At 44.0% G+C, this 17,450-nt stretch overlaps 1 protein-coding gene across 1 annotated transcript; it reads right to left on the reverse strand.

Moving 5' to 3' along the window:
- Positions 1-2,427: 2,427 nt before the first annotated feature.
- UBE2J2 (ubiquitin conjugating enzyme E2 J2) lies at positions 2,428-8,496 on the reverse strand. The gene is made up of 7 exons (XM_042883323.1): positions 8,304-8,496; positions 6,639-6,769; positions 6,375-6,415; positions 5,451-5,553; positions 5,201-5,339; positions 4,678-4,758; positions 2,428-3,912 (listed from the first exon to the last, which is right to left on the reverse strand). The coding sequence occupies exons 2-7, from the start codon at positions 6,767-6,769 to the stop codon at positions 3,628-3,630; spliced, it is 780 nt and encodes a 259-aa protein (XP_042739257.1). The 5' UTR covers positions 8,304-8,496; the 3' UTR covers positions 2,428-3,627.
- Positions 8,497-17,450: the final 8,954 nt, after the last annotated feature.

The following is a 17,450-nucleotide window of genomic DNA, read 5'->3' on the forward strand; positions in this document are numbered from 1 at the left end:
GAAGCCAACACAGAAAGCACATTACCATTCACTGACACCCACAACTGCTCCAGAGGCAGATAAAAACCTGGAGTAGATCCCTCAGGTGTGAATCTGAAGCTTCCCAGTGCCAACCTGCTATAAACTCCAGCTGAATGGGGCAACATGCAAGAGCTGTTAGAACAAACCTAAACCCAACAGCAGACACAAGAGCAGCTTCGGAATGAAAGCACGCGATCTCAGACTTGTTTCCTTCCCCAAAACACCGCAGCCGAGCTGCCTGCGCCGCGTTCCACAGCATCTCTTTGCTAAGATCCCTGCGTGCCTCCCACCACCACGTGCAGTCCCAGCCATCAGCTGCCTTTCGCCCAAAAGCAGATGGAATTACCACCCCACCTGGTGGCCAGCCCATAGAAACGACGGGTTACTACAACAGCGAAAAGGAACCAGGCTGCTTCTTCCCTTCTGGGCTTTTCAGAGTGCTCAAGGTGTGAAATAAGGCTGTTGTGCAAAGTGCTTTCCACTAATAAAAGGTTCCTAGCGAATCCCAACCTGTTTTTGCTTCCAGATTCCTTCCCAGGGATCCCTTTGTCAGAAACAGTCCCACAGAGCATTTAAATTTTATCATGAATGTTTATTATGAACAAACAACTTTACAATGCAGCCGTTTCTACTCCTCAGTACATGCTTGAAGTGAGGTAATTCCTGTGACCTTGAAATTTCGGGGGGGAGAAAAGACTACACATAAATCCAGGATCGTTAAAGTCATGAGATCTTTAAAGGCCATCGTTGAGATGTCTCACAATCCAAGTTGCAAAACTTCCTTACCGTCTTACAGCCATCTATGAAATTGCAGCATGAAAGTGAAGGGGCAACCATTCGTTCCAATGTCACACACTGAGGGACAGCTTTTATTACATCAAGTAATGCACTGCTTCAGGGTATGGTAACATTTTTGCACGGCAAAGAATGGTTTACTCCACCTACTGACTTTGGTAACAAAAAGATCAGATACTGCATCTTATTATAAATGCCTTAAAAAAAACAACAAAGTGACAAACTACACAAAAGGGAATAAGTCTTCTGTTACCAAAGGCAAGGAGCAAGGACACCTATGGACATTTTGTAAAGCTAGAAGTGCAAGGATTCAATCAGATATTGCTCCCAGCTTTCAACAAATAGCACCCAAAACGACTGTCCAATCTCTGAATCCAGGATACTGAAGAGAAACTGCAAATGCAAAGTAAGGTTTGGGGTTTCTTTTGTTGTGTTTGCCAATCCTCACAGAAGGTGCAGCATCTCCAGGGTTTAACAAGAGGCTGTTTTTTGTTTCCAGTTGTGGCACTTCTTAAAAACAAGGGACCCACCTGCAGATGCTCGTGCATAGCTTAGTGCCAACTGCTTGTTGCTTTCTCCTAAGAGACATTTTATGATGTGCCATCTCCCAGTTTTACTCATTCTTTCACCTTGGCAAGGTACATTTCACAAGAGATGCCATCTAACCATACCCGAGGGCTCCTTGCCTTTGTCTTCAGTTATGTGGACAAAAGATTTTCCATAAGATAAACACAGACAACCATTCACAAGCTTTTGTCTGCAGGCCACGTCAATGGTTAAAAACAAAAAGGCATTGTGAGAACACAAACACATCTGAACGATATGAGAGGCAGAACAGCCTCAGTTAAAGGTCCATCTGCTTTGAGGAAGAAAACATAAATAAAAGTCACTGACAAGCCACCTGGAAAACCCCATCACTGCAAGACTGACACCCCTCCTTCCTTCACAGTACCTCCACACTGACAGAACTGTTTCCAGATACACATAAAATCGGTGTTTCTCCTTTCACAAGAGCTGATTATGCACATACAAGAGGCAAATTAGTTATAAATAAGATTTGGTAAAACCACAGAATCAAAAAAAAATAATCTATAAATACATTTTAAAACCCAGCCTTCCCCACCTCCCCTCCCTCCCTTATCTCAGATCTACTTGAAGATTTCTTTAGTGTAGAGCTGTCCTGCTAGCTTTGATAATCCCTACCTACTGCAGAGGATTGGTCACGTTTATTGAAGCTCTAAACTGCACGGCTCAAGGGTTTATCATTTAGTTTTGCTTACAATTCAAGATACCGAGGAGAAGCAGAGAGAGAATAAATCTGAAAGGGAAAATAAAGCAGTTTAAAAAAAAAAGGATCTTAAGTACATGAGGTAACATTGATTGGGCTCTTCACAACAGCTAACAGACAAAGCAGCTGGAGGCAGAGCTTCTTACCCTGCTATCACCTTTTTTGTACCATTGACAGCAAGTGCACCCTCCTCAGAAGACAAGACATCACTGCCAATTCTAGAAGGCACAGTATGTTCGCCTCTGGAAAAGCATTTAGGTAAAAGTAAGCAGGAAAAAAAAAAAAGCAGGATGAGTTGAAAAAGTCACTTCAGGCTTTCAAACTATACTCGAGGCTTCACTGTTTTATTCACAATCCTGCAATCTCACCAACAAACAGTATTGCTACCAGCAGAAGAGGAATAGAGACAAACTCGGAACTAGAAGCCAAAAGCTTCTAAAAACTTAGGGAAAAAAAAAAAAAAATCAGTAGTTGGGCTTTGTGGGTTTGTCTGCATTGCTCTGGGATTTTTTGGCCCATTCTCAAGTAAGCAAGCAGAGCTAATGCCAGGGGCTCACCTCCTTCGGCTTGTGGCATTTCAGGTTAATGCAGCTGACACTGAAGCAGCTCACCTGATACTCAGACAAGACTGACTTCACAAGGGTTGGGTTTACTTCAGTGTCTAAAACCCAGCAGTTCCAGAGATGTTCTCAATTGGTAATCAACTCTCCATTGGTCTGTGAACCTTTATTTTCAACAGTGGCACCTTGTGATCACAACAAAGTATTGCAGCTTTCAAAGGTAACACCTCCCCAAATGGAAATCCCTAAATGAACGAATCCAAAACAACACTGCCTAGCTGTGTTCCCACTAAAGAGCAATCCAGACACTTTTCTCAGGCTAACCATTCCTACAGGCTGACAACTGCACCCCCTGCAGCCCAAATAAAACCTCCAATTACACGGTGACAATTGAGACAGCACATTAGACACACACGGTGTTATTCTCCCCACTCATCTGATCACTACTGACTAGATATGCAATGATGTTCATTCTATCATAAAAATGAAGACATCTATCTTCTGTAGCATCCACGTTCACATGAACCAAGTCCTCATGAAGCCAGCATTTCCTCCACTTGACTCACCTCCAATTGTGTACAGACTCTTCCCTAATGAAACTAAAACGATATGCACCACGTGTGAACCTTTAAAAACTGTTCAATGAAGTAAAAAGCTTTATTTGCTTCAGGTTTTCAAATCTCAAATAACAGATGGAGAAGTGCTATAAAAATCAAAGCACTAGAAATGTTGGTGTTTCATCAATAATGCTTTGACTTGACAACAGGATCTGCGAGCAGAACTTCGTTTAGTTTTCTGACTAACTGCACATACTCCACTTCCCAAACTCAAGACATGAGCCAACCAAGATTTCACCTGTCATTTGGTAACACAAAACGTTTATCCCAGTGTCAAAAGTCAGACGCCCAAAGAGTCCCACTCACTCAGCAACTACATCTAATTTGGTCTTGGATTTTATTCTCCTCATTCTTGCGCTATGCTTCTCAGTACATATTTGACTGTGTAGGCAAAGGCTGCAAAACCAACTATAACAAACAAGTTCGCCAGAGCTCCACCCAAGAGTCCATGGTTACGGTTGGCCTGCTGGAGGCCAGGGTGGTTGGCAGGTGCCAATGGAACGTGCCCGTTAAGAAGGGGGATTCCATTCTGACCGTAGTGTGCTTCCCCATCAGGGACAACATCTGGTAAAGGGAGGGATGGAGGTCTGCTGTTGAGCTCTTCTTGTGCTTTCTGTTTTTGTTTAATCTCCTGGAGGGGGAGAAGAAGAAAAAAAAGAAGAAAAAAAAAAAAGGGGAAGCTGAAACTGAAAGCGGTGAAGCTTTTGTGTGCTTTGAACAGATTTCAGAACCTCAGTTCTTGAAGCCAGATACACAAAGCTTAGTTCTACTCCAACTCAGCAGAGTACACACAACTGTAAAATACTGGCATCACAGCCATGCCTGCTGCACGTGTAGCAGTCAAGGCTGTAACAACAATAGGAAATACTAACGGCTGTTTACGAGGGTGGATGGTGATAGGACAAGGGGGGGGCGGTCTTAAATTGAGACAGGGGAGGTTTAGGTTGGATATTAGGGGAAGTTTTTCACCCAGAGGGTGGTGAGGCACTGGAACAGGCTGCCCAAGGAGGCTGTGGATGCCCCATCCCTGCAGGCATCCAAGGCCAGGCTGGATGTGGCTCTGGGCAGCCTGGGCTGCTGGTTGGTGACCTGCATACAGCAGGGGGTTGGAACTGAATGAGCATTGTGGTCCTTTTCAACCCAGGCCATTCTATGATTCTATGTTTCTAAGTGTTTTGATTCCCCTGACAGTGGATCTTTGTTTAACAGCAAAACGTTTGAATCCTGAAATTGAACTTTTTAATTCTTTCAAACTGCAAAAGAGTCTTTTAAAAGGCCTCTAAGGTTGATAAAAGTAGATAGACCTTAGAGTCCTAAACAACTAGCTCATAGATCAACACAGGGAAGGTGAAAAGCTAAAGAAAACCAAGTTACTCCATGAATTGAATGCCCCTACCTCCACCACTTCAGGGAAGAGCTCACAGAAGACTTTATCTTTTAAATTGAATGCTAAGCTTTGTGCAGCAAGTTGTCGTTTCTGTGAAGGAAAGAAGAATTATGAGCACAGGAACAAAACAAATACAGCTCAAACACAGCACCTGGTTCCTTCCCACACAAATGGGAGAAACTAGTTAGATAGTTTACACCATTTGCAACTGCATACCCATCAATATTATCATTAGGCATTTCTAAACTCAACCTCTGCTCCTGATCCTTCATCTTATGGCCTTGGTGTGCTGCAGTGACATCCCTGCCACCACAAGCACCAAAAGTCCTAAGCATGCACTTCAGCAAAAAAGCATTTCAAATTTTACTTAGAAATCCTCCCTGTCCCCACGCTGCCTAAAACTGCTTGGATTCACCCTGCCAGCAGTAGATAAGATATCAAAACATCAGCTCTCACTGTTGTGTTAACCTAGAGGTCACATTCAGCAGCCCCTAAACTGAAAGCAGCCCAAAAGGTACAAGGTGGAACTTACTGCAAACTCTGAAGTCTCTATGCTGCCCAGGGTGGGACCCTTTTCCACCATGAAACTAAGGAGGCCTGTCAGGATTGTTGAGACTGACCAAGCTGGATTCCACGTATCAGGGTGGAAATCAGTGATTGAAAGACATAACCTAAAAAGATGAGACAAAAAGGCATTTCATTTTTGTTGTTAAAACCACTGCGTGCTTCACATATTGCAAAAGTGGTGTTTATTGCTTTAAGTGTTAGAAGAAAATCCTTACCTTGTATTACACTTAAACCTTCCATTAGGTGTAATCATATAAATACTAGGAGGTTTAAAAGGAAATTCTCTGGGGAATATTAGTTTCCCATGATAATAGCCACCTGCATTACACAAAGAGATGAATTACTTATTTTGCATTAAGATGAAGTCCTAAAGGTATTCAGATTGGGCTAAATAAAACCCTGTATTTGTTTCCCTCTCTTCCTCACACTACAGGGATGAAGCACATCATTTTGTGCCTCTGAAACAACCCACACCTGCAGCACATTCACTCTGGAGACAATTACATCTCTATTACAAACACTCTTTTCTGTTTTCTAGCCTGCCATACATTCAAGGAACATCAGCCAAAGCATATTTAACACAACACCGATGCTTCAGAGTATCACAAACACAATTAACTGCAAATGGAGATCTCTGAAGAACCTGAACTTCAAAAGCATTTTGTGAAAGGCTCCAGAAGACACCCTGAACAATGAAGCACACAACGTTAACACAGCTTTTTCTGGTCCTTGGATTCTCCAAGGAACTTCATAAAGACAATACAGCTCTCAGTTCAGTGAGAGATGCTCATGCAGCAAGGCATAAGCAAACCATCCTAAAAAAAAAAACAAGCCCTAAGGGATGAAATATTAGGAAAATGAGGTTTTATGAAGTTATTTTGACTGTCCTAAAGCGAGTTCCCTAAGTTACTTAATAGAAAATGTAACAAATGTGGTTTCACTATCATACAAAGAGAAAGATTAACAGACAGTTGCACCCCTCACTCTTTTCCATAAGCTACCATACCAGTCACAGACTGCTTTGCAACTGCACTCACAGTTCTCAGGGCTATTTACCACAGCTGTGCTTTGCCCATTCAATCAGCCATGCAATTACTGAGACATGCCAACCAATGCCCACTTTTGCTTCGTGCCTTTACCTTCATAAGGAGTTGTTTCAGGTCCCCGGACAACATAGTGCCTAAAACAAAGGAGAAAACACAAACAGTGTGAGAGCCTTCACACCACCAGCCATCAACTTCTCTAGAAAGAAAGAAGACTAGCATCACTTCAAGAAGTTCCATATGCCACCTCCCAGAACCAAGGCTCCCCTGCAATCCATAGGGGGTGAAGGAGTCAGACCTGATGACCAGGAAAGTCTTGTTCTCTCCACAAGTGCACAAACAGCTCGTTCTAAGTCTTACCATTCAAGGATATTAGATGGGAGGGGTTCTGCACAGATATAAGGCACTGGATCTTTCTTAATTCGAAGGTAGTCTTGTTTAAGTCTCTGTGTTGCTGTCGTTGGTGCTCTCTTATTACTGCTGCTGCTCATCTGGTTTTCAAAAGATATATACAAATACAATCTCAGCAGGTGTAGGGCTGTGATGCTTTCTTGAATACAGCTCCAACATCTACCAGACACAGCATCTTTTTAAAAACAGTCATCATCGCTTTTAAGCAGCAAGAATCACACGCAGTTTTAACCAACACACTCCCAAGAGAAGCTGTACATCACCCAAATGGGAAAAAAACACCCCTTCCAGAATACTGCTGTGGATGTATGTGCACAGAATTGCTATCATGAAAATGAACTGCACTACAGAACCTATTTGAACTGTTAACAGCCATTCCTGGGCTTAGGCTGGGCACAAATCACAGCCATAACGTTTTAAAGGGCTTAGTCCTTTTCAATAATTCATTTCCCAAATTAGTTACAATATCCACGGTGCAAATCTGCCTGTGATTTAAATTCATTTACTCTTTCTATCACAAGCAAAAAAAAAAAAAATAATAGTCATCATATTACTGACTTCGGGGAGGAGGAATTTTAAGTTCAATCTGCTGCCTGCTTAGGGCAGGCAGTTAGTTAAGCTTATGAGATCTTCTGAGCCAGATTATTCCCTTCCAAAGGAAGAACTTCATCCAAAATGAGGCAATTCAGTGTGAAGAATGGAAAATCCACGCTGTTTTCATGACAAAGAATGTATCAGCCCTTGCAATGCATCTACAGAGCAGACATCGATTAGCAAATGCTACTTAGCTCACCTTCCCTCACAGAAGCACAACAAGTTACTTAGCAACTCAGCTTCTTTCAGAGCTCTAGAAATTCAGGGGAAAAACTGGGAAGGTTTATGAATGCTTTCTATAAAGATCTAAGATAATTTTCACGTGTGATAGCAGGGTTGGACACCAGAAAATGCCTTAAAGCTTCCTATTCAATTCAATACACTCAGTGAAGTATATTTCTAGAGAATATTTATACCACTAACAACAACTACAAAAAAATCCTCCTCAAAATAAACACTTTTAACCTGCTTTTCCTTAAAAGTACTGTAAGTCACTCTAATATACAGTATTTTTTCCTGAACGAAGTAGCACTTTTTAAAATACATCTCTTTAAATACCCACCAAAAAAAATTCTAAAGAAGTCAGCTTTGAATTTAAAGCCGAGATTAAATCACGCCTTTTAAATTAGAACAAAAAAGGGAGCTTTGTAACAGCGCCCTTCACCAGTTAGCGAAAATAGACTGAAATCATCCAGACTAACGTACACCTACTGGGGTTCCTACACCCCTTAGAGCCTTATCCGAGAGATCCTTCGCATTTTAAACACCGAAGACAAACCAGAACGTTTACAGAAGCTAGCACAGGACATCGATTTCCCCATCAATACAACACAGGCAGGGCGGACGAGGAACTAAACCAAGGCCTTTCGATCCCAGCAACCCAAGCACGGCAGCTCCCAGGAGAACGGACAAGAAGGCAAACGGCGACACGCAGGCCTGCCCTCAGCCCAGCTCCAGGTTCCTCGAGGCGGAGGATGGGAAGCCCCCGCTCCCCGAGCTCGCCCTGCAGGCCCCACTCACCTCTCCCTGCTAAAGCAAGCCCCTCCACCGCCGGGTCGCTCCACCGGCCCGCAGCCAGCGGCCAAGCAAGGGAAGCAGAAAGAGGAGGAGCGCCGAGAACGGACAGCGGGCCGGACTGAGCCGGGCAGGGCAGGGCCGAGACCCCAGCACCTCCCGCTGCGGCGCGACCGCTGCTTCCAACCAAGATGGCGGCCCGGCGAGGCGGAGCCGGCGCAGTGCTGCCGTCTGCTTCCGGAAATAGCATCTCCACTTCCGGCGTGCGTACTTCCTGGTCAGCTGACTTCCGGGTCAGCTGACTTCCGCTGTGCGCTCCGCAGCAGGCGCTTCCCCTGTGTGTCCGATGGAGGGCAGCAGGAGCTTGCGGACATATTGCAACTTTTTGTTCTTTCCGCTGCTGGAGCGGCGCAGCGCTGTCGTGCTTCGTTCCCTGGGTGGTTTGTCAGCAGCCGGAAGGAAAAGCACTGTGCTTCTCATTTACGCTGTGTGAAATCTGTTCCTGGACACTGTTACCTGGAGGGCTTCAGAGTTTGGCTTTCGTGCTGTTTGAGCAGCAGTTGAATGTTGCTGAACTGTGTTTATTCTTGCCTTTTAAAAGTGTCTGTCTTCATTCAGGGAAAAGCAAAACTTTTACAAGTCTTTTTCCTTCTTTTGATTTCACAAAAAAAAAATTGAAAATCTGAACCCTATTAAAGGCAGGAAACTATTTTCAATCTGAAGTGGTTTCACACTCCATCAGCTGCAGCTCCCCGTGTACACATGGGGGCTGTGATAGGAACTAAATCACTCAGGGTCGCTTTGGTTACGATACACTGATTGATCCCATTCCTCACCGTCTGAGTGTGCATTCAGACCTAGAGATATCCCTGACCGAGGTTTCTTCACAGATCCTTGTGTAAGAGTACAGGATGTTAACACAAACTTCTTGGCCAGGTTCCGTTTGAGTAATTATATTCTGCCTTCCTGAATTCCCTGCTAATTTCAAGTGCGTGTGAGATGCCTCCCTTCCAGGCCTGCCTATGACCAATGAATACCATTTGTATCAAAACACCTTGCTGCCTTCCGTCTAAATGTGCTTCCATTTCATTGACAGGTGTTTCTTTCCCCAGCTGAGGGGTCTCATTGCTCTAACAAACACACTGGCATTTACTGAATGAAGTTGTCCTATACATTTCATCTAGAGGCAATTCCTCACTTAAAAATGAGTAACCTCCCTCTGCTGGATGTTTTGTCACCATAGCACATGTTTGCTTAACAGTATTACAGAAGTACAGTGCATTGTTATCCAGTAGATTATGCCATTTTGAAGAAGCCAGACCCTTTTGATTTCCTAGGAAACTGCTCCCCATCATTTTGTTTTGATAGGGAACTGATAACTTGTTCCTAAACAACTTCAACCTGGCTCATTATCTCAAGCTGCACATAAGGGCTGTGATGCTTCCCAAGTCTCACTGATTCGTTGTTGATCACGAAGCAATCATTCTGTTGCTTTGAAGCTCCGATTTTCTGCTCAGAGGAAGGCAAATATTATTTATCTGCCTTCAGTTGAAGCATGTGTGCTTAATCATTTGGTGAGCGTCACCCATTTCGAGCTCTCTGGCTTAAAGGTTCTGCAGCAGCACATGCCAAACATGAATCATAATCCGTGTTTTCCATAATCACTGCTGCTATGATAATGATCAATGTTGTTCATTTATAGGTCAGGTGAATATTTCCAGGCATCATACTTCTGTTGGGTTTTACTCCATTTTCTACAGACTAAATTGGAGGGGCAGCAGGCAATCGCTGGCCTCAGGTGACCCAAATAAAAGGACAGGCAATTTAGCCTGAGCACCACAGGTGGAATCCTCAATAAACCTGCTGAACCCAGAGCTTTTTTTTTTTCTTCCTTTTTATTTCCTCTCCTGCCTGGTGAAGGACAGGATGACCTCCTTTGTGATGATTGACGTGAAGCTATTAGTACTTACAAATTAATTCCAGCCTGTTTCTGAGTCAGAAGGAGTAAAGGTCACTCCTCTTCCTGGTTTATTCCCCTGATACTAGATAACGAACTCCATCACCAGGATTCTGCTCCCATTCACCTTTCCATCCTGTGCTTCCCGAAGGATAATTGGCACACGGCTATCAGTGGCCATGAGTGGCCTAATGACATCACCAAGAGATGAGCTATGACATACCAGTTTCTCTTTGTTGTTCATCGCTTTCACTCAGAGCCTTTCACTGCTTCCGCATTTGACATTTGTATGATTGCCTTTTATATCCAAAGTGCAGCATGCCTGGTATTAGAATGTTATTAAGCTATTACTTTGCCAGATGGATGTATGCCTTCAGAAGCCATTATAAAGGCTGTGGTTTTGTTGCTGTTGAAATCCCATTAAAGAAAGGTAATCCTTACAGTTAATCATTCTTCACGGAGATCATTTGGAATTTCAAAGCACGTTTTTGCGTCTAAACATTTCTTTTTTCTTCCCTCTTTAAAATGACAATTTAGTCCTGCAGTCAGATTGAGGCTGAATAGAGCAGCAATTTGTTTTCCTTCCGTGAGACACAAAATGAGCCTCACTGGATGGTCTGATTTGCTCATTTCTTTCAGCCAATATTCCTCTGCATGACCTACAGGTATTGCCCCCAGCACAGCTGAGCCTTTCAGTGATGAAATGCTTCCTGCCCTATAGAGGTCACTAAGCAACACCTAGATGACTTCAGGATTTATGTCTGCCAGCACAGACCCTGAATAACTTGAAAAATAAATATATGTAAGAGATTATCAGAAATAAGACAGGAAGGCAGCATGATTTCCAATAGCATCCAGAATAACTGCACGGCATCCCATCTCTCAGTTTACACTGAATATTCATGACGTGTCCCAGGGAATCTTCCCTTGAGGGGTGCTGGGGGTGCATTCTGAAGTCTGTGACAGATTAAAGTGAGCCTGCCCTTGTTCATCACAACAGCAAGAAAGTACAGTCTTACTCTATTTGTACTCCAATATTGTATTTAATGTATAACAGACATATACCAGATGGCATTCTTGAACAAAGAACAAAGCTAGCTGCAGGGGCAAAGCAGGGCATGGGAAGCAGAGATATCTTGAATGGAGTTTCACAGGTAATTGTTGCTTTGACTATTAAGTCAAAGTCAGGCTGCTCATGTTTGCTGCCAAAACCTTCTGGAAGACTCCACTGAGAAGTGCCAGAGGTGGAGAGGAGAATCAGGGTGTTTTATGTTAAGACACTTCTCAAAATAAAGTAATAAAAAATGCATTACTTACATCATTGGCCTCACTGTGTCCTTGTGTGATGAGGGAATTAATGTGTTCTGTCAGAAGGAAGAGGGAATTTGAGGGGAAAAAAAACATTAAGTAAAGGAGAATGCCTTTTCGGTGTACATTCACTTCTGTTCTTTATCTGTAGACCTCTGTGCTACAAATGGATCCAGAAGTGAAAATAATCTCTGGATCTTATCCTCTTATGCTGATGAAGTGGTAAGAAAGTCTGTTATGTTAAGCAGTGTGTGTTGCAAGGAACTCGTTCTATGAGGCTGGAAGCTAAAGGCCCAAAGATGTGGGGTCTATTGCGTGGAGTTCCCATGGAAAATACCTGTAGGGTTGTTAAATGCACGAAGAATTCTGTTTGTCTAATGCAGGAGTAGTATGGACCGTGTTAAAGTATCAGGTGAGATCTAGGAATATGTCTTAAAAACATGTTTAAATGCTACAGCATGACTACTACCCATCCTGGTGCAATTAACAAGCAGTATCAAAGCAACAGTCATCATCATGCTTACATGGCAGCTTACATCACCAAAGCTTTATACAAACACCAATTAACCCTCTCAATAATGCTGCCAAGTGTCATTACACCTGTTTCAGAGATGAAGCAACAGAGAGAGGCACAAAGATTTGCCCAGGATTGTACAGCAAGAGAAGAGAGAAGTTCAAGAGTTGAAGGCTTTCAGATTGGCGTTTCCTTGCAGAGCTGTGGAAGATTCTGCCCTTGTCTGTGGGTGGAACATCATCTTTGTGGACTTGCAGATGGAGCAAAAAAGGAAATCTTCACGTTGCATTTGTTTCTTGTTTTGGAAAACGTGCCACAAACAGAAAGCCTCCAGCATATGGGACTTTATCTTTGTATGTGAAAAGTTTGGAGGTTTCTGCCTTTGGGTGGGTTTTATACAGTGCCAGTCCATCTCCTTTCGGTTACAGACCATTCCTGGTCTAACTTTCGGGGGCTGCTAAGGGACTTTTTATGGAGGATTTCCCTTAGAGCTGACCACACAGGTCAGACTAGGCATATTTGGGCAGTTACAGCAGACTATTCGTTCCACATTACTCATGGTTACATGCGGGTTTTGGAAGCCACGTGGCACCATTTCCACTCTTTAATTGGCTGATAAAGTTGTCCTGGACATGGAAAAAATGAAAAACATATGATTAAAGGCAAATCTGAGGGCTTACCATTTCAGTGCAGCGTTTGCTTTATGAATAAGCACACCCCAAACATCACAGCAAACAGACCCAGGGTGTGCAGGTAGTTATGGACCTCCCAGTATTCACATCCGAAGAATAAAAAATAACTCATGTGCTATATTCAACATTAGTCTAGCATTTTGTGTTGATTTTGACATCATTTTAAGAGTAGAATGTGATCTATTTTTTAAAGCCAGGTTTTATCACAGAATCGTTAAGGTTGGAAAATACTACTAAGATCCCCAGGTCCAACCCCAACCCATCCCACCCTGCCCAATGGCCACGGCCCTCAGTGCCACTTCTCCACCTTTCAGGAACACCTCCCAAGACTCCCCCACTTCCCTGAGCAGTGTTTCCATCCACATTGTCTCCCAAGGATCAGCCTGAATTCAGAGAATTATTGCTACACACGTAAAGGTTTTCACTGCTGTGCTGTGTGTACATTTACCATGATGGCACCAGCTCTATGGCATGGTTGGATTAGATGATCTTAGTGGTCTTTTCCAACCTCGAGGATTCCATGACATTGCAATAACTCTCAGGCACAGACAGATGTGCTCATTAGGAGGAGAAAAGCAACCTTCAGAGGCTGCGGATGGAAAATATAGCATTGCAGCTGAATTTAACTGAAAAGCATCCAGCCACAGAGGTATGACAGCTGCCACAGCCATTTATGTAATAGCTAGTTTCAGTTACTGATTTGCTAATGACTGTTTTGCCCTTGCGCAGTTTGTTCCCGGTTTCTTCATTCCCCTCCTTCCTAGCTGCCATACTGTAGTGCCTCTTCCTCTTGTTGACATCCCTTCCGGCTCCCATAGGAAAGCCTGGAGGTGGTGGACTGAATAACCCCAGCGAACTGCTGGCCCACACTGCCTTGCCATCTCTCTGCTGGGTACCAGAAGGAGCAGCAACCGCTGTGGGAGAAGAGAACAGAGGAGCCAGGGATACCATCTGCCACTTTCTCCAGGAGCTTGGCCAACTGCTTGGGGAGATTTGGCGTTCAAGCATGATGGAGATGTGAGATCTGTGATGCCAACACGGCCGCATCGCACGTGTCCACAGAAGAGGTTCTTGCTGATGTTCTCCAACCTCTGTCCGTCCCGGCTGTGTTGGCAGTCCTACAGATCCTGCGTCTGAGCTGGAGGAGGGCAAAAAGCCCACTGGAAGAGGGACTTCACCACTTTGCCAGCCTTTGAAATGGCCGAGTCTGAGCGGGTAGAGCACCTCTGAAGGCCTGTGACGGCAGAAGCACGGAGAGCAGAGAACAGGAAGAGAAAAAGGGGGAGGTGTTATCCCAAAGGGATGACAGGAGCACGACACACGTCTTGTTCAGGAAGGTGAGTGAGTGGAAATGAATGCTTGGTCATCCTGGAGCCAGCAGGATTTTGCTGCTGCAGCTGCATTTTGGCTGTAAGCGCCTCTGGTGGAGGCGTAATGAAAAGCAGGGGTTACCTGGGGCCTCTTCATAACCAGGGGTGTAATTAAGGAATATTTAAATGCCAGTGACTAGCAGAATGTGCACGTGCTCGTTGCTGTGAGTTCTGGGCTGTGTAGAGATGCTCCAGCTTCAGCCCAGCTGGGGATAAATCCAAACACTGGGGAGCTCAGTGCAGCTGTGAGCAGGTTTGGCAGCCTTGCGGTGCTCGGAGCTGCTTTGGCTAGCAGCAAACCAGCACAGGAAGCCAACTCAATGCTCCCCTGCTCCTGCAGGCAGTGCTTGTTGTGGTTTCTAGATACAGATCCCCTTAGCCACATCTCCCAGTGTCGCGTGGGTACAACCATGGAGAGCAGAAAGCAGTTTTGTGCCCTGCTTTGAAGGAAGGCAAAGTGGGTCTGAGTAACAAGAGACAGAATAGGCAGAGCCTGGCAGATCCAGCTCGAGCCCATACAGCACAGCCAACCATGGCACGCAAGGAGAAATGCTGGGAGTTGCCTATTTCTGTACTCACCCACAGGAGTCTATCTGCCTTTGAGTGGGAGGAGGAATAGACTGGCTTGTCCAGTGGCCATAAAGAAAGCCATGTGAGGGAGTTCCCACCAAACAGGAGGAGGCAAATCACGCCAATGCCAGAGTGGGGAAAGCTGGGTTGGGGTGCTGCATCCTCTGCATTGAGGGGTAGTGTGGGAAGATGGCTTGGGGAGTGCCTGGAGCAGTCCAGGAGAACCAGCTCCATCCACCCAGGACCAAGTGACGTGAGTAAAGCCTGATTTTCTAAGAGTCAAGATTAACATTAGACGTATGAAGGCTGCTGGAGGAACAGGAACCTCTGGAAGATACAGGCATGGTCAGGAATAAGGATGGAAAGTAATGGGACAAGTGTGAGAGCGTGCAATAACATCAAACAAATGCAACAAGGAAGAAAGTTAATAACTGAAAGACAGATGGTGCAGTTAGTGGGCAGCAAATTATGGCACGATGTGCTGCAAGGAGAACTGCTGGGAGCAGGGGGTTGGGTTTCCTTCTTCAATTTGGGTTCCCCCAGATCAGCATACAGTTCAGTGTTGCATTCTATCATGGGTATCCTTGGGTGCCTAAGGGGCATCAATTCCTGGAATAACTGCCACATGCAATAGCTGCAGTCTCTGCTCTCTGCCTGCAGGAGGTTTTGTACCTTCTGTGTCACACTGAACTGGTGCTGATATGAGATATATGCATATACAAAGGTATACCAAGGTTTGTTCTGAGTGCTGAATCACTTTCATTCCTGTTTTCAGCAATCTATCAGGTGGGAGAGAATCATCTTATCAACCACAGCAGTGAAAGCCAGTGTAGAGTCCTTTTCTGCAGCACAAAAGGTCATTCTGTTATTTGCAGAATCTATAACACCAATCTGTAGCAAGCCAAAGAGTTTTCCTCCCTTCTCCTCCCAGCTCAGGACATGGGATGACAAATGAGCAAGGGCCAACAGAGATGGCATCTTGCTTGGGGGAAAGCACTGTCTGCATATCCAGTTCTTCTCCATTTCCCACAGGAAAATCTCCTGGCTGTCTGGCAACACATCAGAACAATGCTTTCTGAGCCAATCTCTGCACTGAGGCCTGCAGTCATAATGAAGCAACAGAATTTGCCGTGTGAGTGTTCATTGTGCAACAATTTCATTGTCAAGGCTTTATTGTTGTCATTTGCTATTGCACAATATCAAATGAAGAGAGAAAGAAGGGCGGGGGACAAATAAATGAACATGACAGAATCAGGTTTTCAGAGTTCTGAGGTTTCTAATGAGAATTTGACTGCTTTGCCCATTAGTGACAAGTGGCTCTGCTGTAGCTGTTGATTCAGGAGCCAAATGGATTTTATTTTTTAATTTAAAATTTCATAGAATCATGGAATCATTCAGGTTGGAGAAGATCTATCATGTTGTAAGAAGCTTCTCGAGCAGTGTAACAAATGCAGGATGCCCTGGTTTAAATCATGATTGATAGCTCAGATTGAACCCATTCAAGCCCCACAGTCTGATGAGCCAAATTGTTAATGGCTATGGGAAAATCCACTACAGATGAGCAATAGTTTTGGAGAAGCAGGAAGAAATCCACTACTGTGTGTACCTTGCACTGACCAAGTAGTTGATCATTTCAGATTACAACAAAGCATGTAATTCCTGAAGCACACATGTGGAAACCTTAATGGCTTCAATTACCAGTGATCGTGCAAGTCATGGAAACCATGGAGAGAAGGCAGAAAGCTAATTCTGTGATAGGGAAGCTCAGAGCAGGAAGAAACTTCCAGGATCCATGGCTAACTCACTAGATATTTATGAAATACAGTTAAAAACCTGTTGAGGCCATTGAAAATAAAAAGGAACACCCCTTCCCCTCAGTCAAACCAATCTTAACCCAAGTGTAACCTTCATGTTAACTTGTTTGTCCAGTTCATTCACTTCCTATTATTCCTTGGATCATACTTTGAATAATTTCCATGATTTGTTTCTTAACAAGACCTGCCCCTTTTGATGTCATCAATTTGATCCATATAGGCTGGAGAGCTCTAGCCTATCTCCAGTAAGGACAGGCAGCCCCAAAGTGTGGCATCAAGATTTTCTTCTGTCCAGAGCTGAAGGCTGAGCTCAGTGCCTGCTCTGAACACTCAAAGTTTCTGCTAAGGTACAGTAGGGGTGGTTTGCAATTTGGTCTTTGTTGTTTTGCTGTGTTTCTGGATCTATGTACAACTGATTTGTAGCTCTAGGTCTATACACACATGCTTCAGTATTTGCCTGCATGATGTTTGTGCCCTTTCTCAGGTATTTAACATGAGGGTGAAGTTGCTGTGATGATAGATGAGCGTACACCTGTTTGGGGATTGGAATTTGATGATCTTTGAGGTCCCTTCCAACCCAAGCCATGCGATGATTCTATGGTTCTATGATTGTATGGTTCTATGATTCTGTGGTTCTGTGGTTCTATGATTCTATGATTCTATGGTTCTATGATTCTATGATTCTATGGTTCTATGGTTCTATGATTCCATGGTTCTATGATTCTGTGGTTCTATGATTCTATGATTCTATGATTCTATGATTCTATGATTCTATGGTTCTATGATTCTATGATTCTATGGTTCTATGGTTCTATGATTCCATGGTTCTATGATTCTGTGGTTCTATGATTCTATGGTTCTATGATTCTATGATTCTATGATTCTATGATTCTATGGTTCTATGATTCTATGATTCTATGGTTCTATG

This window comes from Lagopus leucura, unplaced genomic scaffold, assembly GCF_019238085.1.
Source record: "Lagopus leucura isolate 7727_CA_CO unplaced genomic scaffold, USGS_WTPT01 Super-Scaffold_100037, whole genome shotgun sequence".
Taxonomy (NCBI): Eukaryota; Metazoa; Chordata; class Aves; order Galliformes; family Phasianidae; genus Lagopus; species Lagopus leucura.